The sequence below is a fragment of the Sus scrofa genome, chromosome 9 (assembly GCF_054392235.1).
Source record: "Sus scrofa isolate SSC_HxYL_T2T_F1_AM1 chromosome 9, Sscrofa_HxYL_maternal_Yorkshire_Landrace_v2.0, whole genome shotgun sequence".
In the NCBI taxonomy this organism is placed as follows: Eukaryota; Metazoa; Chordata; class Mammalia; order Artiodactyla; family Suidae; genus Sus; species Sus scrofa.
The window spans coordinates 107,670,411-107,694,823 of NC_139391.1; the positions used below are offsets into that span (position 1 = coordinate 107,670,411).

Consider the following 24,413-nt stretch of genomic DNA (forward strand, 5'->3'; position numbering starts at 1 on the left):
GGATAAAATGGTGATTTGATAGGGATTTCATTGACTCTGTAGATTGCCTTGGGCAGTGTGGTCGTTTTAACAATATTAATTCATCTAATCCAAAAACATGGTATATCTTTCCATCTGTTTGATTTATCTTCAGTTTCTTTCAACAGTGTCTTTTTTTTTTTTTTTTTTTGTCTTGCCACACCTGGGTTAGGGATTGAATCCAAGCTGCACCTGCAAACTGTGCTGCAGCTGCCACAACACCATATACTTTAATCCACTGTGCCTGACCAGGGATCGTATCCACACCTCCAAAGTGACCCAAGCTGCTGCAGTGGATTCTGAACCCACTGCACCACAGCAGAAACTCCATCAGTGTCTTATAATTTTCTGACTACAGGTCTTTTACCCCCTTAGTTAGATTTATTTCCAGTTATTTTATTCTTTTTGATGTTACTGCAAATGGGGTTTTTCCTTAATTTCTCTTTCTGACAGTTTGTTGTTAATGCATTGAAATGCAGCAGTTTTCTGTGTATGAATTTTGTATCCTGTAACTTTACTGAATTCATTGATGAGCTCTAGTAGTTTCCCGTTGGTACCTTTTGGATTTTCTATGTATAGTATCATGTATCTATAAATAGTAACAGTTTTACTTCTTCCTTTCCAATTTGAATTTTTTTTTTTGGTCTTTTTCTTCTCTTATTGCTATAGCTAAGACTTCCAATACAATGTTGAATAAAATTGGTGAGAGTGGACATTCCTGTTTTGTTCTTGATCTTTTCCACCATTGAGTGTGATGTTAGCTGTGTGTTTTTCTTTCTTTTTTTTTTTTTTTTCATCTTTTTCTTTTTAGGGCCACACTTGTGGCATATGGAAATTCCCAGGCCAGGGGTCAAATTGGAGCCACAGCTGCCAGCCTATGCCATAGCCACAGCAATGTGGGATCTGAGCCTCGTCTGTGACCTACCACAGTTCAGGGCAATGCGGGGGCCTTAACCCACTGAGCGAGACCAGGGATCAAACCCATATCCTCATGGATCCTAGTCAGTATCATTAAGCACTGAGCCATGAAGAGAATTCTGTTTTTCATAAATGGCCTTTATTATGTTGAGGTATGTTTTCTCTATACCCACTCTGTGGAGAGTTTTTATAATAAATTATGTTGAATTTTGTCATAAGCCTTTTCTGTATCTATTGAGATGATCATAGGATTTTTATTCCTCACTTTGTTAATATATATGGTGTATCATATTGATTGATTTGTGGATTTTGAACTATCCCTGCATCCCTGGGATAAATCCCACTTAATGATGGTGCATGATCCTTTTAATGTATTGTTGTGTTGGTTTGCTAATATGTTGTTGAGAAACTTTGCATCATGTTCATCAGTGATATTGGCCTGTAATTTTTTTTTTTTGGTCATATCTTTGTGTGATTTTTGGTATCAGGGTGATTCTGACTTCATAGAATATGTTCAGAAGCATTCCTTCCTCTGCAATTTTTGGGGATAGTTTTAGAAGAACAGGTGTTAACTCTTCTCCAAATTTTCGGTAGAATTCCCCTGTGAAGCCATCTGGTCCTGGACTTTTGTTTGTTGGAATTTTAAAATCACAGATTCAATTTCAGTTCTTGTAATTGCTTCATATTTTCTTTTTCTTTCAGTCTTGGGAGATTGTACATTTCCAAGAATTTGTCCATTTCTTCTAGGTTGTTCATCTTATTGGCATATAGTTGTTCATGGTAACCTCTTATGATTCTTTGTGTTTCTATGGTGTTGGCTGTAACTTCTCCTTTTTCATTGATGTCACTGATGTTGTTGATTTGGGCCCTCTCTGTTTTTCTTGATGAGTCTAGCTAAAGGTTTATCAATTTTGTTTATATTTTCAAAGAATTAGTTCTTAGTCTCATTGATTTTATATTTTTAAGTCTCTATTTTATTTCTCTCTTCTCTGATCTTTATGATTTCTTTCCTTCTAATAACTTTGGGTTTTGTTTGTTATTTTTCTAGTTCTTTAGGTGTAAGTTTAGGTTGTTTACTTGAGATTTTTCTTGTTTCTTGAGAATTTATGTATTTTATAATCTTTTTTGTACAATAACAAGTATTTCACCTATAATCAGAAAAAATTTTTTCAGAAAAGAGGTTTTTAAAAAATACTTGTTACATGCCTTATGGAATGCAGGTCTGGGTAGGGTGCGGCACAAGATGTTTTTAAAATATATATTCTAAGAATTTATACTTCAAGCCAAACAATGTACACAAACATAAAGATGAATAAAAAAACATTGGGACAGATTAGTATATATTGAAGAACTGTCTGAATCATTTTCACATATAGCATGGGAAATGAGTAGCTCATTTCGGAATTCCCAGTTATCGCGAAAGACCCGAAGAAATCTATTGCTTTCCAAAATCCCAGTACCATTCTATAAGGAAACTTTTAATATGGGTGAACTATATTGCTGGAGCATTTTTCTATAGTCTAGCTAAAAATTAAGGGTACTGTAGAATAGATGGTATGGAAATTGGGAGACCTGACTAGCTTTGGTCAGGCATGTACAGGTCATTTAGCTTTTCCTAGACCTGTTTACTCACCTGTAAAGTGAAGGGTCTGCTCCTGATAACATGTAATGTCATTTCCTAAAGTTTTACAGCACCAGAAAAATTTTAAGTAGCTGTTTAATACTAAATTTCCTTTAAAAAACTCTAAATGCTATTTGTTATAAATATTTTATATTAATTACTGGGATCTATATCGAGTATAGATATAGATATATATTGAGTATAGATATAGAGTATAGCTTCCACCTGACAATGATATTTTGCTGTTTGCTATAGTACCAGTGTTTTAAAATATGAAAAATTCAAGAAATCATAATGAGTTAAGTTGTTATAAAAGCAAATAATTCCATAGCAAAACTCCTTTATAAACGTTTGAAAATTGTGTATGTTGGCTAAAAATTCTCACTGTTTATAAAGTAAGCCTTTTTGGAACTTCTATGCTCTAAAAGTTTATTTAACTTTGTTGATGGCAACATAATAATATAATCTGACGAAACTATTAGAATGACTAGCCACTGTCAAAATGATGGAAAAAGCATTCATTTTTGATGCCCTAATGTTCTTATTCCAATCATAGCTTCTAACTTTGTTCTCTCAATATCCATTCTGGAAAAAAAATACTATACAGTTAACTTAACATATGGATTTAATATGGTCATTAAACCAAAGGCTCTTGTATAGACCCCACCATGTTTCAATTTCTCTCCCTTCTTTTCCTCGAGTCCCTCTTCTCTCTGCTTCTTTGTCATCTTTATCCCACCGCCTTCATCTCTTTGGGCTCCAGTTCATTCCTCTGCACTATATTTCTGTCTTCTATGTTTGGGTGGGATTTATCAGGAAAAATTAGAGAAGATGGACCACATAATAAGCAGCAGATGTTAGCTATTTGTGGAGCAGGGAGGAATAGCAACTTAAACTTGGCCTAGATTCTCCAAGTCAGTCCAAGCCTCTTCTGGGGCCTGCCTTAGAAAAAAGTAAAATCCATATGCTTTAATTTCCAAAGAGCCACCTCTTCCCCCCATGCTGCAGAAGCAAAAATATCAACATGAGGAGAAAACAGGGAAAACAACTGATGTGAAAGCAAAGAGTTTTAATATATTTATTTCCTGTGCTTTTATATTTTCAGTACTACAGCTGTATCTTTCTTCTGTGCATTCTGCAGAATCTGTATTTTATCAATATTAATTCATGCTCATTAGGTAAATTTTAGACCTAGGGAAGGCATGCCATTTGTATTGTATATGGTTTTCTTTTAAAAATGGCTTTCATTCCAAACACTTCCTTTTTTTCTGCTTTGTAAATGGGAGATTTTGGAGTGGCGATAGGAGTTACTAGAGGTGGGTTAAGAGGCAAAGAATTAAGACTAATAAAGGAGAGAAACAGGAAGTTCTCTTTTCTACAGGCAGTATATAGCCAATGTAGCCATGGTTATTTACAGATACTGTATAACTTCGTGGTTTAATTTTAAAAGAACGACTCTATTTTTTATGATTTTTTTTCACTATAGTTGATTTACAGTGTTCTGTCAATTTCTACTACATAGCAAAGTGACCCAGCCATACATACATACATACATATATATATATATTCTTTTTCTCATATTATCCTCCATCATGTACTATCACAAGTGACTAGATAGAGTTTCCTGGGCTATACAGTAGGATCTCATTTCTTATCCACTCCAAATGCAATAGTTTGCATTTACTAACCCCAGACTCCCAGTCCGTCCCACTCCCTCCCTCTCCCCCTTGGCCACCACATGTCTGTTCTCCAAGTCCATGAGTTTCTTGAAAAGAATGACTCTAAAAGTGTCAGAGTTAGAGAAGGAAGTGGCTAATGCCACGCTGTAGTGGGAGGGAAATGAGGGGTGCAGAAAAGGCCTTGGTGTCTTGCTGATCCCTTCTGTAAGGCCAAACACACTGCGTTGGTCCAAGGCTGGCACTGGCTTAAAATGCTTTGATCATACAGCTTAAAGCTGCGTGAAGTCAGGAATGTGTTTTTTCACTTTTGTTATCTCTAGGGTCAGTACAGAGCATGGTTCAGTAAATGCAAAATAAGGACTCACTGAGTGGCAAAATAGCTAAAATGAAGTAGATGTTTACAATTTTCCATTGGAATTAATGATTTAATGAAAGGACCATCTGTACCTATGACTTGCTTTGCTAGTACATGGTTTCTAATTCATAACATTTATAGTCATAAACTATTGCCCCTGAAAAAGACCTTAGAGATTTCTAATCTGACCTCCTCGTAGTACAAATAAGGAAACTAATGCCTAGTTAAGTGACGAGAAAGTGGAAGTTTGCTCACTAAGATCATGGGTTCCATGACTACCATTCTTAGGCTCTTTTCACTCTGTCATGTCAAGCTGTTTTTGAAACGATAATGTAAGGGAATGGAGACTTATTCTAACTTGTATTTATATGTGACTGGATACAACTTGTGCATTTATTTTGTTATTTTTTTGTGCAACTGAATTATTGCAACTGGACTTTATATCAAGTATTAAAACACATGCCACATTATTTGTACATGTAAACGTGATTAAAATAATTGTATGTTAAATACAGAAGCTGTGGTAAATAATGGTGGGCACTTTAAAATAAGCAAATAAGGGCCAAGCAGTTCTACATCTGTTGATAAAGATCAAAAAGTGGTTTCTTATCCTCTGAAAAATTTTCACTGTACATAATGGGAAATTATTCAATCACAGATAATATCAAACTAGAAGCAGAAAAAGAAATAGACTCAAAAAATTCTATACCTCAGAATGCTATACTTTAAATCATGCTTAAAAATATTTCCGTAGAAAAACTTGGATGATGAGCTATCAGTGTGTTTCAGTGTTTACTATTAAAACTACCATTTCATATATTTTCTTTAGTTAGCAGCACAGTGGAAATCATCTTTAAATGAACATTTATTGAGATTTCACATGTTGACATATATATTTCATAAGATAAGCTTGAGTCTTTTAAAAATGAGTTTCAAAAGAGTAAGAACAGGTATTTAAAAGATATATGTTCAGCATAAAATATTCACCTGGCATGGAATTAGTTTAATATTTTAATTTTCCATAGTAACTCAATTGTTTAAGCTGCATACTGTTCTTATGAATGAACTGAAATGAATTCCTAAGCTAGATTTTATTATTCAATTTAAATATAGATAACATGTATGATATTGCATGATTGTGTATACATTTATATAATATATAATGTAGATACATGTAATACTTCATATATTACATAAATTCATGTTTAGTATTATTTTAAAAAGCCAAATAAAGACAAACAAAACAAATAATACCCTAAGGAGTACAAGGGATGAAACAGATAACACCAAATTAACACGTAAAATGAATATGTAGACATTTGTAAAAATTTAAAGCATTGGATTTTGCAACAATATAGAGTCAATGCTCATTATTCATGTATTTCATATTTGCAAATTCACCTTCTTGTTGGAATTTATTTGTAACACCAAGATAATACTTGTGGGCTTTGGGCACCATTTGCAGACGTGCTGGGTGGGGAAAAGTTTAAGCTGCACAACACATTCATTCCCAGCTGAGCTCAAAGAGTAAGACTCTGTTGTCTTGTTTAGCACTCATACTATAAACAAGTGCTTTTTTTGTGGTCTAAGTGTCACATTTCCCACATTTTTTGTGCTTTTTTGATGGCGTTTTCACTGTTTAAAATGTTTAAAATTAAGAATATACATATACCATATATATATTCTTTTTTTCTTACTATCTTCCATCATGTTCTATCCCAAGAGTATGGATATAGTTCCCCACGCTATACAGTAGGACCTCATTGCCGTCTATTCTAAATGTAATAGTTTGCATCTACTAACCCCAAACTCCCAGTCCATCTCACTCTCTCCCCCCTCCCCCTTGGCAACCACAAGTCTGTTCTCTATGTCCATGAGATTCCTGATATCTCTATGGTTTGCTGAGATCAGGCTTTTATTTAAAGTTCTTTCCATGAAACGTATAATGAACAAGGACTAAGACCACTAAGTGATTAAGAAAAACATTATTAAATGAGCCAGAAAGACAAAGACAAATACCATATGATATCACTTATAACTGGAATCTAATATCCAGCACAAATGAACATCTCCTCAGAAAAGAAAATCATGGACTTGGAGAAGAGACTTGTGGCTGCCTGATGGGAGGGGGAGGGAGTGGGAGGGATTGGGAGCTTGGGCTTATCAGACACAACTTAGAATAGATTTACAAGGAGATCCTGCTGAATAGCATTGAGAACTTTGTCTAGATACTCATGTTGCAAAGGAAGAAAGGGTGGGGGAAAAATGTAATTGTAATGTATACATGTAAGGATAACCTGATCCCCTTGCTGTACAGTGAGAAAATAAAAAAAAAAATATTAAAAAAAAGAAAAACATTATTTACTGTTGACATTTCAAATCAAGTAGTTTAAAAAGTGAATGTTTTAATTTTTTTATTACAAAAACATGTGTTTCCTAAAGAGCCTTCAAAGAACCTTCCTTGAATTAAGTTAGAAATCACAAATATATTAAATTGATAGGCAAAATATCAATGAAAGGATCTCAGTACTATAATAATTATTAAATTTAACCTACTTCCTTTGATACAAATAGAAACATAAAAGGTCTCTTTACTTTTAAAAAAACTATATTAAGCAAAATGAAAATTTGCTTTTGGAATCTGATTCAGATACAGCAAATGCAGATCCTCTGTTGAATACCCTTTGCATAAGGAAAAAAATAAAGAAATTTGAGTATGTTGTAACTGATGAAAGTAATTTTCATATGGGGCTTTATAGAAACATATCTGGCTACTTTAAAACAAATTGCTTTAGATGTGAAAAATGAGTCTGTAAGTGGACATAATGTATCAGTTCTAGGTTGAGAGCAGATTTGGGGTAGAAAGTTTTGCAACTACCATGAGGAATCAGGGCAGGCTGGGCATGAAAAAACCCGGAAAGCCTTTCCAGCAAGAGGGAGAAGGCTGAAAGTCGAGGTCAAAGGGTGGGAATTCCACAGGCGATGAGGACAAAAGTCAGCTAGTAAGGTTCTCAGTATCTGATGGCTGCCTCCTTGAAACCCTCTTTCCCCATCTTCATGACACTGCACTCTTCTGGTTTTTGGGGTTTTTTTTGGTCTTTTCAGGGCTGCACCCATGGCGCATATGGAAGTTCTCAGGCTAGGGGCTGAATCGGAGCTCCAGCTGCCAGCCTGTGCCACAGCCACAGCCACAGCAATGCAGGATCTGAGCCACGTCTGTGACCTACACCACAACTCATGGCAATGCCGGATCCTTAACTCACCGAGCGAGGCCAGGGATCTAACCCACAACCTCGTGGTTCCTGGTCAGATTCATTTCTGCTGCACCACGATGGAAACTCCACTCTTCTGGTTCTTATATTTTATCATCCTTTTTGTTCCTTTGGTTTTAAATTGACATCCATATCCATTCTGTGTTGTTTTTAATATGTGGGTGTTCACCTGTCTGTTAGATGTTTCTACTTGGTGACTTGGCACTGCATTCAAAACAAAAAGAATACTTCTCTACTCTCCCAACGTACTGCTCCCTCTCTACTCACATTGCCATGGCATGAACTTTCATAGAGTCTTATTTCATAGTCCTCCTTCAACTCTTCCCTCTCCTTCTATTTTTCATCCCTTATCAGCTCCTATGGCTTCTAGTACTCCTTGCCAAAAATAGCTGCTACCCCTTGATCACCCCCTTCTGACACCTCTCACCATTTCCTATGGTTTCCAGCAGTAGATTCATTCCAAAATAGTGGTCCTAGGAAAAAAGGTCCCCATTATCAACCAAAATTTGAAAAATGGAGCATCCATTATTTTCCTTACAGCCAGCCACAATGCACGGTAGCATATGACTGATAGTTTTCAGAGTCATCTGTCCCTGGAATTCTATATTCAATAACCTTTATAACATCTAGTCACTCACATCCCAGAAAACATACTTTGGGAAACAATGACCTGGACTATTTAAATTAGCCTCTACTCTTTGCTCAAAAACCTTCAGTGGCTCCCCACTGATGTGAGCAGTGATTTAAGCATTAGGCTCTCTACAACATGGTATCAAGATTCCTTTCCAGTATTATCTCTCTGCCACTCCCCCAACACACACACACACACCAGGGTGGCACAGGAGAAAAGACATGAACTTTGGAGTCAGATGCAGGTTCCGATTTCAACTTTGTCCCTTAAAAAGTGCAAAGCCATAGGCAAGTCCCTTAATGTTTTGAGCCCTTTCTTTGGTCATCTGCACATAGTCTGTGAAAGCTTCTTGCACAACCATAGCACAACACTCTCGACACACCCCCCCTCCCACCCCGGAGGCTATAAATTCGTTAGGCAGGTTGAGCCTCTTTCATGTGGAAGTCATTTAGAGTCTGCCTGTATTAGGTGAACAATAATTTTTCAAAATTAAGAACCCAGAGTCCCACTTATTAGTGCCAATAAAAACTGATGAATAAAGCAATTTTCTTCCTTTATGTGGGGTATTCTGTATGGTCCCAGAGGGACAGGAGCCAGTGCCCATAGGACATCCAAGATTTTCAGGTAGAATTTTGCCACTGGCCCTTGGCCATGTATGGTAGGCAGGACCCAAGAATTAGCAGCAGTGCCTGGAAAGCAAATCCTTGATTCAAAGAGATGAATCAAAAGCCCAGTGCAGGAGTCAGAAAGCTGCACTTTTGTTTGATTTAGAAAAGCTCTGAGGTACCTATGATTTCACTTGAAAGTCCATCAGGAACAAAATACAAGGTCCTCAATACCTCTTCCTAAGAAGGAAAAGGGCATTTTTGTCTGATATGTTCACTAGTGTAGACTAAGTGCCTGGAATGGTGTCTCACATGTAGAGGATGCTCAGTTAATATATGATGGATGGATAGATGTATGGACGGATGGATGAGTGACTGTCTATATGCTCTAGCATATAGATCTTTAATAAAGACTTGACTGGCTACATATGTGAATTTATAGCCTATCCAGTCAAAGGCATTTAATAATGTACCTTAAACTAAACATCATTCCTATATATTTCTGCTTTATATTTTTCATATATCATCTATAATATCATCATTTTATTTCTTTTAAAAATTATCTAATCATTTATTTCTCCCCTCACAACAGGGGAATGTCATGACTTAAAAGTGGATGGAGAAAGAAAAATGAAATTAGATTAAATCGATATTTTTAGTCAAAGAGTTAACATTTTGCCTAAAATTGGTTTGGATACTTTAAATGGAATAAAGAGAGAAACTTAATTTTTTAAAAAAGCTGGAGGAAGATGGAGGAAAATGAGGCATAAGGTATGTAGAACATGTTTGACAAATTTGTTTTGGAGAAAAAACATTAGGTTTATACACTGCATTTTTTTCCCATAAGCACCCCACCACTCAAATTTTATAACGATCATTGCTGTATGAGGGAAGGATAGCCAAATTCTCCTTCACAGTTACAGGAAACAAGGGTCAGCAAAGTTAATGATCTATATATACAATAAGAGGAGTTCCCTGGTGGCCTAGCAGTTAAGGATCTGGCATTGTCACTGCTGTGGCTTGGGTCACTGCTATAGTTTGGTCTCAGTCCCTGGCTGAGAGAGAGAGAGAGAGAGAGAGAGAGAGAGAGAGAGAGAGAGAGAGAGAATATCCATATATATATTAGATATCTCTATCTATCCCTATCTATCTATCTATCTATCTATCTATCTATCTATCTATCTATCCAGCAAGAAGTTGATCCGTGGGTGGAATCCAGGTCTCCAGAGTGTAAAGTAAGCCTGACACATTTAGAGATTATGAATAGTTAAGTTTGAATAGGTCAGAGGATGTCAACAGTTTGGCTGGGCTAGAGAAGTATTTAGAAAAATAGTAGGAAATCAGGTTAAAGAAATAAATAGGAGACAGATTACAGGGTGCTTTAAATAATATAAGAATAATAAGAATTTGGATTTTTAGCCATACTTTTGAAATTAAGCAATAAAATCCCTTTTTAAATAAAAATCTTATATATGAGACACCAATATGCAAAACAAATTAAAAGGAGGTGGTTTCTCCAATTGAAGCTGTTCCCTCTCCCTGCCCTCAGCCTCTCAGGAGAAAAGCTGGAAAACCCTAAAGAGAAAGTTTGACAAGTGTGAACAGTCATGCTGCAGACATGTGTGGGGCAAGGTAGTGATACAGCAAGTGGCACACAGTCCAGGTAGAGGGATGTACGCTGAAGGCAGAAAGCACAGAGAGGGGACCACCAGGCTGCCAGTGGGAAGGGAAGGCAAAGATGCTGGACACAAAAAGAATCAGAAAGAGAGGGGAGTAGTTCAAAGACTCACATTCAGCGGCCGTGGAAGGACAGTGCAATCACAAAAATAGTGAAAGGCAAAGGAGGAGGCTGCCTTTGTAAGGCAGTGATGTGCTTTTATGTGTTTCTGTCATCTAGACATTTGTGCTGCACTATGCTGTAGTCAAAGGGATAGAAAGTAGCACTTTTTTCTCTATCAGTTTTCTTCTGATCTCAAATAGATGAAACAAAGTCTACTGCAAGAGGCAGAAAAAGCTGAACTTCGTTACATTTAAAATTGTAAGTGCCTGAGAGTCTGTCTGAAAGCCCAATGAGAAGAAAATACAGGATTCCTAATGCCCCCTTCCAGAAAGGAAAAAGAACCATTTCCATTTCTGCAATATTTCTGTTCCTTTGCACAATCCGGATAATTAGCACATTTATTTTTATCTTTAAAAACTCTTGCCCCCACTGTGGAGTTAAGTACAATGGAATGATTCATTTCACGTATAATTATTTTAAAACCCAAGGTTCTTCTTGTGCTTTTAAAAAATAAACGATGAGTGAAACGTGTTGAATATGTGCCTCTGAGTACAGGAATTCCAAAGCGGATTATTTGGATTGCGGATCAGTGACAGTTTTTGGCAAGCCTAGTTGGATGAGGACAGTCTCCTTTTCCTCTGCGTTTGTGAACCTTGTGATGAAAGTGCTCCCGCCCTTTTCTGAGAACAGAAAGCCTGACTCAGGCAGGCAGCTGCTGCTCTTAAAACAGCTCGAGCCGGCAGCCTCCCCTGCTGGGGTGAGCGCCACCGCAGAGATGAAGCTGAAGCTGTCGAACTGGTGCTGGCTGAGCTCCGCTGTCCTCGCGGCTTATGGCTTTTTGGTCGTGGCCAACAATGAGACGGAGGAAATTAAAGATGAAGCAGCCAAGGACGCCTGCCCGGTGAGACTAGAAAGCAGAGGGAAATGCGAAGAGGTAGGCGGGTGTCCCTACCAGGTGAACCTGCCCCCCTTGACTCTTCAGCTCCCCAAGCAGTTTGGCAGGATTGAGGAGGTGTTCAAAGAGGTCCAGAACCTCAAGGAAATTGTGAACAGCCTGAAGAAGACTTGCCAAGACTGCAGACTGCAGGCTGACGACAACCGAGACCCAGGCAGGAATGGACTGCTGTCACCGGGCACAGGAGCCCCGGGAGAAGCTGATGACAGCAGAGTTAGAGAATTGGAGAACGAGGTTAACAAGCTGTCCTCTGACCTGAAGAATGCCAAGGAAGAGATCGACGGGCTTCAGGGTCGCCTGGAGAAGCTGAGCCTTGTAAATATGAACAACATAGAAAATTACGTTGATAACAAGGTGGCAAACCTAACGTTTGCTGTCAATAGTTTGGATGGCAAATGTTCATCGCGGTGTCCCAGTCAAGAACAAATACAGTCACGTCCGGGTATGTATAATAATGCCTTCTTATCATTTGTTCCGGAATGTTTTATAGCTAGACAATACCCATAAACATTAACCTGGGAAAATAAAGGACAGATTAAGTAAATTAAGCCTTTTATGCATCAAGGTAGTACAGGCAAAACTACTGTCTTTGCAGATGTGACCACAGAAAGGTTAGAAGACCTAAGGAACCAAAAAAAATCATAAAGAGTTCTGTCTCCATTAGAAAGCACTTTGAATTTCAAAGACCTTATGTGCTGACGCCAGAACTACACACAAACAGAGTGGAGAAGGCAAATTTCTTAACGTGTCATTGTGTTTAACATTTATCTCTTCACTGGAATGTCTGAAAACAATGGAGATAAGGCAGTGTTTGTGGTTGTACTCTGGAAATCAGGTTTTGGTTTTTTTTTTTTTTGTGGTCGGGTGATTGCTGCTTGTGTGGCAACAAGAGACCTTTGAAAGATTTTAGCAAGTAATCTGTAGTTCATAATCCCAAATATCTCGTGGAAAGCAAAGACTTTATAGATGAAATAAAAGCAGCTTGTAGGCTTCACATGTGTGCACAACTGTTTGCTTTGAGATCTAGTGGCACAAAAGCATTTTAAGGGGAGTTTTGATATGCCACTAAAGTTAGGAATATGTTCTTATTCCTTCCTCTCTTTCACTAGAATTCAAGCATGTGACAATAGAACCCATCTTCCCCATCCAGATTATCTGAATTAACTTTAGTAAATAAATTAACTTTAGTAAAAAAAGATCACAAACCTAACTGTCTACTCTGCACAAGAACTGCTGGCTGTGGCACTGGTTCTCCCAAACCCTGGTTTTCCCCACATGAGTTCCTAGGGCCATTGCTGACTGTGGTCTTATTACATTTTGGAAAGGCATCTCTGCATTAGAATTTCTGCTTATTGTAAGTGTGAGGTTAAAGGATATGGCACTTGCAGCAGAGATGGTATTCATTTGGAACAAGTACCTACCTTATGCGTGCTCCATTCCCAGGGAATCTAGGAGTGAAGGGAGTTGGGAGTTTCATGGACCACTGTTGTTATTACTCCCAGCAGCCTGTATCTAAGGGTACCCTGCACATTGCAAGGCAGAGGTTCAAGTCAGGTAACACACCTGGGTGCTTGTTAGACGGGATGCTTCATGGCAGTTTGTAATGACAAGAACAAGAGTCTACTGCCTGTTTTTCTACTAAGATTGGGGCAAGTATCTGAATGTTTGAGTTCTAAATATACATGAATAGATTAAGTGTGGCTCATAGTGTCTTCTACCAAACTTGCTTTATCTAGCACCTATTTTTATAGAAATTATCTGGGAGTAAATGTCTGTATTTGATTCCTGCAGAACCACAGTAGCTGATTATTATACTTATTCTGAATACAAGTACGTGTGGTTTCCTTCTAGAATCCAAACGTGAAACACTAAATATTTTCCTGGATAATAAATTCAGAAGAAGAATACTGGTATATAATTAAATTTTTTAACTTGAACTTCTTTAATTGTCAAGCAAGTAAAATAAATGGAAATGTTGATCAGTGCTGTACTTTAGAATTTTAATGTATCAATTGGAAAAATCCTATAAAATGTCCTCAAAGTGGAGGCTATTAGCATCTCTAGGTCAAAGGAAACAGAAGCATGTGTTTCCTCTGCCTGCATGGAATGCAGTTCCGGGAGAAGTGGAATCACCTGACCTTCAGGGCCAAGGGATACAGTGCTTACAAGGACAAGGTTTGCAGCCAACCAGATCTGAGTTTGTGTCCTGGCTCTGCCACTGAAAGTTTCTGTGAAGTTGGGAAAGCCAGTGATCTCCTTTGAGCCTAAATATTCTTTCTCACCAGCAGAATGGTAATAATATCTACGTCATACAGTTCACGTGCAGACCAAGTGTGAAAATGTTATCAAGTCATTGGCCAAATGCCTAGAGCAACTGGGGAGCCCTTATGAAATATTACGGAATTATTGAGACTATTCTCTTTATTTCTTGCTGGTGATGTTTGCTGTTCACATTATCAATATTATCACCAACCAAGAAAGTGTTGGAGAGCTTGGTCTGCTTTATAACACCAGGTTCTTGTTCTGAGGCCTTTAACAAGCATTTGCCAAATAGGTTCAAGTACGTTTAGCAGAGCCAGGTTTCATTATCACCATTGACTGAGTTATCAAACTGCTTTTGTACATCTAAAGAATTCTTTCAATGCATAGTTTTTATTAACAAAATCCAATGCCTTTATTTTTTTTTTCACTCCTTCAGTTCAACATCTTATATATAAAGATTGCTCTGAATACTACACAATAGGCAAAAGGAGCAGTGAGATCTACAGAGTTACACCGGATCCCAAAAACAGTAGCTTTGAAGTTTACTGTGACATGGAGACCATGGGGGGAGGCTGGACAGTGCTGCAGGCACGTCTTGATGGAAGCACCAACTTCACCAGAACATGGCGAGACTACAAAGTTGGCTTTGGAAACCTCAGAAGAGAATTTTGGTTGGGGAATGATAAAATTCATCTTCTGACTAAGAGTAAGGATATGATTCTAAGAATAGATCTTGAGGACTTTAATGGTATCAAGCTCTATGCCTTGTATGATCACTTTTATGTGGCCAACGAGTTTCTCAAATACCGTCTACACATTGGTAACTATAACGGCACCGCTGGAGATGCCTTGCGTTTCAGTAAACATTACAACCATGACATGAAGTATTTCACCACCCCAGATAGAGACAACGATCGATATCCCTCTGGGAACTGTGGGCTCTACTACAGCTCGGGTTGGTGGTTTGATGCTTGTCTTTCTGCAAACTTAAATGGCAAATATTATAACCAAAAATACAGAGGTGTTCGAAATGGGATTTTCTGGGGCACCTGGCCTGGTATAAGTGAGGCACAACCTGGTGGCTACAGGTCCTCTTTCAAAGAAGCCAAAATGATGATCAGACCCAAGTACTTTAAGCCATAAATCACTAATGCTTATTCCTCTGGGTATTCATTTCCTAATAGGGCAATTAATTCCTTCAGCACTTTGGAATGTGTTTCATACTCCTCTTCATGGCTTAAAACTTATCTCTGAGCAATGGGTTCTTATGCTATACAGGATTTGAAATAAAGCTGAAAAATATGCCTTGTAAAGAAGTCCTTTGTTGCTGTTACACTGTTATCCAAATAAACACTTGCAAGCAAGGGGAATATTGAGAATTACACATTAGATTTATAATTCTCTTACTTTCTTCTATTTGAAAAGTTTTTATTGCTCATCTTACTCACTCGAACTAAAAATAATTGCTTATTCAGCAGGCTAAATTTTACACGAGTAATCTGTATTTTGCCTGAGACTTGAAGACATCTGAAGGCATATTACTCTTTTCAGGCCCTAAATAACTATTGGGTATTTATTTGTCTCTAAATACCCTATTCCTCATTCTGAGATAAACTTACTCTATTTATGGCATTTACAGCATTTTAGTTCCCAAGCAAAGGGAAATATGTATAATTAAACCTGTTCATGTACTAATCCTGAAATGCTAAATTTTATTTAAAATATTTTAAAATGCGACAATATACTGTCCCTCCTAAAAGCATTCAGAAAATTAATTTAACCTTAAAGACCATGGTTTAAAGGTAATTCATTCATAGTTTATAATTCCTCAGATGTTTTATGATAAAAACTGCTTTAACATAAAAACCGTCTTCCTTTGCTCTTTTGCATAATAGTTTTAAATTTAAGACTGCTCACTACTGTATGAGACTACTGGTAGATTTTCTTTGGTAGGTATGGGTGGGGAATGAAGCACTTATTTATAGACTATAACACTCTGAAGGCCAATGTTATATCCAAAGCAATAATATCATTAAGTGATTCATTTCATTCAAAGCTAAGTTGTATAGGACAAAGAGATAAATCTATTCACAAAAAGCATATGAATTTTGAAATATATACAGAACAATGGTTCAAATATTATATACTTTAACCCTACTGGTGTATTTCTTATTTTGCTATCAGAAGATTCAAATATAGTTTTTTTTAACAAAACAAAAATAGAATTTTACAATTCATTAATTTTAGAATGCAAGTATTATATTTAAAAGATTATAAAAATTGTTAAATTGCATCATTGTAAAAAAGGGATCACTTCAGAGAGAACAGCAGTATTCTACTGCATGTTAAAAAAAAAAAAATGCTCTTGGAGTTCCCGTCATGGTTCAGCGGTTAACAAACCTGACTAGTATCCATGGGGATGCAGGTTTGATCCCTGGCCTCACTCAGTGGGTTAAGGATTCGGTGTTGCCATGAGCTGTGGTATAGGTCACAGACGTGGCTTGGATCTGGCATTGCTGTGGCTGTGGCCGGCAGCTATAGCTCCAATTGGACCCCTACCCTGCAAATGTGCCACAGGTGCAACCCCCCCCCCCCAAAAAAAAAAAACAAACAAAACAAAACAAAAAAAAAACAGCTCTAGAGTAAAATCTGAAAGAATACACTGTACTATGTGAGTCATACAAATACATTCAATCTTTAATTTCTAGTGTCTGTTTCTACTAACAAAGATTTTAAAGTAAATTCACAAAAATGCAGCTTTCCCCATTATTTGAAAAGATTAAGGAAGAGAGTAGCTTTAGGGAAGAAGCTAACTTTTTGAATATTGCCGTATATTAAAAAGTCTAATCAAGAAGAAGCAAGATACTCTTTTAAAAATATATAACATGCAAAGTTTTCAGGCAAACATGATGAAAACTATGTTTTTATGAATACTATTAAAATACTGAAGCAAGAGAAATGCAAATAGAATTAAGTGATGACCAAAATGTAAAATACCATTGTAGACTTCAAAGGCTTCATTTCTACTTAATAGGATACCAAATGTAAATGTTGTAACTAATTTATTCTATATTTCTCTCTTTTTTCTTGTAAAACAAGACTAAGAAGATTTTGATATTATATAATGTATTTCAGACAAGGGTATTTTCACTTACTATATATAACTATATATATATATAAGTTTAGGTATATTTCTGTGATCAAAAGTGCACTCCTTAAAAAATATAGTTCTAAAGAAAAATAGCTCATATAAGCGAGTGTCCCCTGATTTAGTGAGAAACAGGTGTAGTTTCAGGAGAATGTGGCAAACAATTCATTTGATCGACATAAATACTCAAAAGTTTGTCCTTCCAGTTTTCCATCTTATTTCAAAGAATCAAAATTTTATTTTCCATCATACTTTTATGGCACCTTTCTAATAACAAATTACGTAACATAGAAATTCCTTTTTGAAATCATTTCGTGTCACTTATTATGATACTAGATATATTTTAGACTTTGATGATCTTTAACATATTGATGGAAATAGACTATATATGAGAGAATTTTTTTGCCTTAACACAACCATTTACTAATATATGATAATGGTCGTAAATATGGCTTGACTACTAGCAAATATATTATTTTAGCATCTTGCCTTAGTTCCATTTTAATGGCTAGTATTCTCTTAATTAACAAATTGTTTCAAGCTTTATCATATTTGAAAATATTGGCTAAAATTATTGGGTCCTTAGAAATCCCAAATGGAACTGGTTCACTCATCACTGAGGAAAAAAAAATCAAATTTTCTCTGATAAGTAGTTATGCTCCAAATGAAATTTATTGGATGGATCCAATAAATAAAGGATCCATCCAATAAATAAAGAACTTAAATACACAAAGATAAAAAAATATCCAAGTACCAAAATTTGCTGGCTCTTAGTTTTGAATGGCTACTCAAGGAAAGGGTAGAAGGTTTAAAGGTAAAACATGATGCGTAACTCGTCACAATAAGCCCTTGCTTAGAATTAATATTTTCCTTTATGTATAAATACGTTGATGTTTCATGTCTTTTAAAAACTTGTGAAATAAAAGATTTAATCTTCAAATCTATTTCTTCACTGTGGGAACATGGGTTACTGGTTGCAAAATAATTTTTACGTACTTGTCTGAAAAGTTGGAAAAGGTTTACCTAACTAGACAATAACTTTGACACTTTGAAGGCTTTAATGTGTCCTATTTCATCAACAGGAAGTCAGAGGCAAATGCAGGAACACCATTATCTTATTTCCCTCTAGAACACTGTTGACACATTTGAAATACAGAAGTTTCAGTTTCCTTTTGCGGCCTTTAACTCCGTCTCCTCTTTTTTTCCTTTAACTCCGTCTCCTCTTTTTTTCCAGCATTCGGGTTGCTGCTCTGGTTTAGCCTTCATCATCCTCTTAGGTAGGACAATGCGAACCCATCCTAATGGTAAACCTGTGTTCCCAGTTTGAATCTGTCCCAATCCATCCTCCAAATCACTGCCAGAGGGATTATTCAAAAACAGTTCTGATCATGTTATTTTCCTGCTTAAAACCTTTCAACAGCTCCTCCTTTTTATAATCCATCAAATAAGCCCCTTCATGAACCAATTTCAATTTCTGCCTACCTTTCTGCCACTGCACACACTCTGGCCATACTGAATGCCTTGTTCTTGAACAAACCATGTTCTCTCAGTGTTCACTCCTTTGTGCTACTGTTTTCTTGGTCTAGACAGAATGCCATCCTTAACCCCAGCTAAGTTTTTTCTTATTACCCATAATTAAGAGTAGGAACTCAGGAGCCAAACTTACTAGGTTTGAATTTCAGCTCCATTGTTTGCAAGCTGTGTGATCACAGGCAAAATCACTTGATCTTACTGTTCTTTGGTTCCTTCCATCATACAAAAGGGGTAATAGTAGAATCTGACAAAGAGTTATTGACAGGTTTAAATGAGATAGCATATGTAAAGCACCTGGAAAATACACATGTATAATCATATCTTCATCATTCTAAATATCTTTTCTGGGCTGTTTTCCCTGATGACATCGGGAGGGGTTTGTGCCCCTTCTCTTTGGTCCAATGCCATCGTATATATTCCTTATTATACATTACACTATTCAATCATCATCTAGGTTTACCTGAAATGAATTTGTTTGGCTAGGATGGAAAGGAAATTTGAGACAAGAGTAGTTCATGAATATGTTACCACAGATGAAGAGCTATAGTCTAAGTAGCCAGAGTTATAACTAGGGAAGGAGTGGTGCTGTCAAATCTGAGGATTTGGGAGATGGTGAATACAGGTTAGAAGTGATGAGAGCTGGGGGAGAATGTGGCACGACAGGATCAGGTGTACTGTGAGGCTGGTACATAACAACAGCAAACTTTTAGAAGAGGTTCTGGAAACATCCCTCGGGGTACGTGTCATGCAGAGGAGCGTGGTTGTGTCAGGCCAGACAGGGATTGTGCTACCTGGCTGAGTTCCTAAAGAAAAAATTTTTTTTTCATATTTCTTAAACTATGTTGTTGAAATTAAGTTTGATCATACAAAATCCATGAATGCTTTAATTTTTTAAAAATTTAGGTTAGACTAAAGAACCTTTTGCGAACCTTCTTCAACTCCTGTCTCCTCCCTCTCCCCAGAGATAACAAGCAGAGTTGGCTGAATCCAAACTCAGTTTTACCCCGTGCCTTGCCAAAATGCAACGTCTACAGAATCACAGCTTTTCCAGGTTTCTTTTGTTTATTGATTGGAAAGAGTTGGAAGTGGGGGAAATTGGGCATACTTGGAGAACTCAAGAGCCCCCTGAATTCCCAAAGGAGGCCTGAGCCTCTTTTGCTTCTTGAAGTGGTTCCTTCCCTATGTTTGATAAGGCTCTATTTTATTTTATTTTAAATTTTATTAGAGTATAGTTGATTTACCGTGTTGTGTCAATTTCTGCTCTACAGCACAGCAACCCAGTCATACACATGTATACATTCTTTTTTCCATACTATCTTCCATCATATTCTATCCCAAGAGATTGGAAATAGTTCCCTGTGCTGTTCAGTAGGACTTGCTGGAGGGCACTGTTGCTTCCTTTCCCCAGGAGAGTGATCTTAATTCCCCTTTAGGCTCCTCTATCCCACTCCTAGCATCTCTGAATTTATAACAAGGGCATGACTTGCCTTCCTGTCAGCTATAAAGTCAAATTGGAGCAGGAGGCGACTGTACACAACTTCACTAATTTATATCAGCAGAAAGCTGGGGAATACACATGGAAACAGATTTTAAGTTTGCTTGACAAAGGAAAAACAGAATTTCAGAGGTGACTTAATTCATTGATATAGGTATATTTACCAGAAATTCTGAATTCAATGGACTAGCTTGGGCAGATGTGTTTGTTCTAATAGTTTGTTTGGTTAACACAAACCTTGATTCCATAGCAGCTTGTACTAACTAAAGTTGACAAGCCAAAAAATGTCTTAGAACTAAAAGACTTATGAAGACAGAAATGTTGGAATGGATTTTCCTACAGTTCATTTAAAAAGTATTCATTGAGTGTATTCCATGTGCTAGACAGTCTTCAAGAAAGTCAGAGATATATCAGTGACCCAAACAGACAAAAGCCCTATATTCGGGTAGTTCATATTTAATCAGAGGGGATGAATAAATAAACAGTATATAATAAATGCCAAGAAAAATTAAGCAGGGTAAAAGAGATAAGGAGTATCAGAGGAAAGATAGTATTTTATACAGGCAGTATGGGAAGACCTCTCTGAGGAGGCGACATTTAAACGGAGAGACAAAGATTTGGAAACACAAGCCAGGCAATTGTCTGGGAGAAGGATGCTCCAAGCAAAGAGAACATCAGGAGCAAAGCGCTTGGTACATTTTAGGGTCAGCAAGGAGGCTGGAAAAGCAGACAGTCTGGGGGTGGAGGGGGGCTTAGGAGGTGAAATCAGACTAGGGCGTTGAGGTTAAATAAGAAATGGGGGGAGGGGGCTGCCAGATCATCTAGACCTTGTGAGTCATGGTAAGGATTTTGTCTTGTACTCTGAATAGGTAAGAGCTTCAAGGGTTTTGAGCTGAGGTGGTACATGATCTCATACAGTTTTAAAGGATCACTTGTGTTGCTGAGGGGAGAATAGACTGTTGCAAAACAAGACTGAAGCATGAATACCCATTTGCCAGTGTTTGCAATAATCTTGGAGAGAGGCGATGAGAGCATGTACTACGGTGGTTGTAGTGACGTGAATCTTTAAGGTAAAGAGGTGGACAGTGAAAAGATTAGAGGTAACACGGAAAACTGCAGAATTTTAGCCTGAGCAACTTAGAAGGAGAGCCCCGTGACTGACTAAATTGAGGAAGACTGCAGGGGGAAACTGTCTAGAAAGTGTGGGGTAGCGGGGTCGGGTGGGAGAGTGGGGTTGGGCAGCAGCAGTTGTGAACATTCTCAGGTGGTGACATATTGAAGCCTTAGATACTGCATCTTCACAAGACACTGCCTTGTGAGTTTGGAGGATTGTCATGTAGAATACAGTGTATGCATGAGTGCATGTTATGTGTTGGTGCCTCTAAGTGGAAAGCATTTGGATGTTAGTGTAATCATCAGGGAAGACATCTAGGTTGCCAGAGGATAGATGAGAATGAATCTATGGGACTAGAGGAAATCACCTATTAAATAAGTGTACATGGAACAAAAATGTTCAAGAAGGATTTGGAGATAAGGAGGAACCAGCACCCTAACACTAGGGCATTGGAGAAGTCCCAGGGCTGCTTCTTTACAAAGAAAGCAGAGATTTATTCTTACTGGAACAGTTACTTTGTCTGGATTATTTTAGATTTGGATGTGATTTTCCTTGCTTCTGCCAACAACACTCTTTTGTTGAGTTACTAGATGTCCTAAAAGCCAGCATGGTACTCCAGTATGGTTTCTACAAATTATGGCTTTTGACTTAGATGTTACTTCACAGTGAAGGAAAGAGGTGGTGACATATTGAAGCCTTAGATACTGCATCTTCACAAGATAGAGTTTGGAGGATGGTCATGCAGAATACAGTGTATGCATGAGTGCATGTATGTGTTGGTGTGTATGTGTGTGTGTGGATGCCTGTGCACATGTGCATACAGCAAAATAAATACGAACTGAGCCACAAAAAAAATTTCTTTGTTAACAGTGTAGTGGCCAAGTTTGAGGAATCACATATGATCATTTTATTTTAATGCCGTATCTGTGGCATATGGAAGTTCCTGAGCTAGGGATCGAATTGGAGTTGCAGCTGCCAGTCTATACCATAGCCACAGCAACACCAGATCTAATCCCATCTATGACCCACCCACAGCTTGTGGCAACACCAGATCTTTAACCCACTGAGTGAGGCCAGGGATTGAACCCGCATACTCACAGACACTATGTTGGGTTCTGAATCCGCTAAGCCACAATGAGAACTCTATACATGATCATTTTAAATCACTAGGATACTATTTTGCTATGATTATAAAACTTTAGTTAAGAAGAAACGGGTTTTGGAGTTCCTGTTAGGGCTTACTGATACCATACTTGATTAGTATCCATGCGGAATTGAGTTTGATCCCCAGCCTCGCTCAGTGGGTTAAGGATCCAGTGTTGCCATGAGCTGTGATGTAGGTCACAGTTACAACTTGGATCTCACATTGCAGTGGCTGTGGCATAGGCTGACAGCTGCAGCTCTGATTTGACCCCCAGCCCAGGAACTTCCATAGGCCAAAGGTGTGGCCCTTTAAAGACAAAAAATTAAAATAAAAAGAAACTGGTCTTACTCCTTTGCTCTATTATTTGAGTCATTAATGATCTTAAAACTTGTTTCTTTTGCAAGTATTTTCCAATAGCTTTCTGAGGTAGAAGTAACCTAAATCTTGTATTCCTAATGGCTTTCAAAGTGCTTACACTGGAATGGCTGTCAGTGAATATGACTGGCAATTTTCACTTATGTCGGGTCCAACTGCAGATAGAAATGAGTGTAATTCTCTGCACATGGGTAGGTCCCCCTTCCAGTGTGTAAACGTGTGCATACATACATGCATACAGCATGTGTACATATATTGTACACATGCATGTTTATATATGCCATTTGTAATACCCATGCTATAAAACACAGGGAAACCTGCCCACTGAAATAAAATAGATATGCAGCTCTTACATGAAGTCAAAAGTCCACACAACAAAAATCACAATGGGCCAATAGGAGTTCCCGTCATGGCGCAGCGGAAACAAATCTGACTAGGAACTATGAGGTTGCAGGTTTGATACCTGGCCTCACTCAGGTTAAGGATCTGGCATTGCCATGAGCTATGGTATAGGTTGCGGATGTGGCTCAGGTCTGGCATTGCTGTGGCTATGGTGTAGGCTGGCAGCTGTAGCTCTGATTAGACCCCTACCCTGGGAACTGCCATATGCTGCAGGTTCAGCCCTAAAAAGCAAAAACAAACAAACGAAAAAAACCAATGGGCCAACAGCTAGCTTATTTTAAGTCATGTTGTATAAGATAGATGGCTGGAGTTCCCTTGTGGCACAGCAGGTTAAGGATCTGGCATTGTCACTGCTTTAGCTCAAATTGCTACTGTGGCAAGGGTTTGATCCCTGGCCTGAGAACTTCCATGTGCTGTGAGTGTGGCCAAAAGAATAGATTGCCATAAAATAGAACTTCAGGCAATTTCTTTAAATTCCTGTAAGAAATGCTACACTTTCAATGCTGCTCTTATTCTTTGACTGTCCTTTCGTACTGCCTCTCTTCTCATCTACAACCCCATAGCATGGCTCCCTCTATTTATCTTTTTTCTCCTCCTTGACAACTTCTTCATTGGGTCAACAGCCTACTGTCCCCATGGCCATTTCAGTTCTGCCTGTGCACCTTTGCTCACCAAAATTCCTGGGGGAGAACAAAAATTAACACCATGATCAAGCTAACATGTGATTGGCATGTTCCTAGACTTCATGCAGTAACTCAAAAAGATCTTTATTATTTAATTAGCCACTTTCAGAAAGAAATGTACACTATAACTCTGAGAATATATACTCTTCTTCAGAAAGCAAAAAAAAAAAAAACCCACATTAAAAAATAACCTTTTTTGTTTTAGCCCCTTAAAATAATTTATAGTAATTATTTTAATCCAACAAATAGTTATCATTTGCCTACTACATACATAGCATGATGCTTTGCACTTATTAGAGAATTTTGAATAAGATTTTTTTCCTAATAAGAACTTCTAAACTCTCAAGAAGGTAATCTCTAGCATCCAAAATTTTCTCTGAGTAATTAAGGATGATGAATTTAAGATGAATAGATTTTCTATTA

The 24,413-nt window shown here is 37.6% G+C and overlaps 2 protein-coding genes and 1 long non-coding RNA gene across 5 annotated transcripts in view; 2 read left to right on the plus strand and 1 right to left on the minus strand.

Annotated features, from left to right (window-relative positions):
* Positions 1-24,413, minus strand: part of CCDC146 (coiled-coil domain containing 146) — a 132,505-nt gene that overhangs the window by 70,213 nt on the left and 37,879 nt on the right. The window lies entirely within an intron of this gene.
* Positions 1-24,413, plus strand: part of LOC110262247 (uncharacterized) — a 117,563-nt gene that overhangs the window by 55,478 nt on the left and 37,672 nt on the right. The gene's annotated exons all lie outside the window — the stretch shown is intronic.
* On the plus strand, positions 11,631-18,168 carry FGL2 (fibrinogen like 2). Its single transcript, NM_001005152.2, is given in 2 exon segments — positions 11,631-12,276; positions 14,533-18,168. Coding segments are annotated over 2 exon segments (1,329 nt in total). The 5' UTR covers positions 11,631-11,654; the 3' UTR covers positions 15,240-18,168.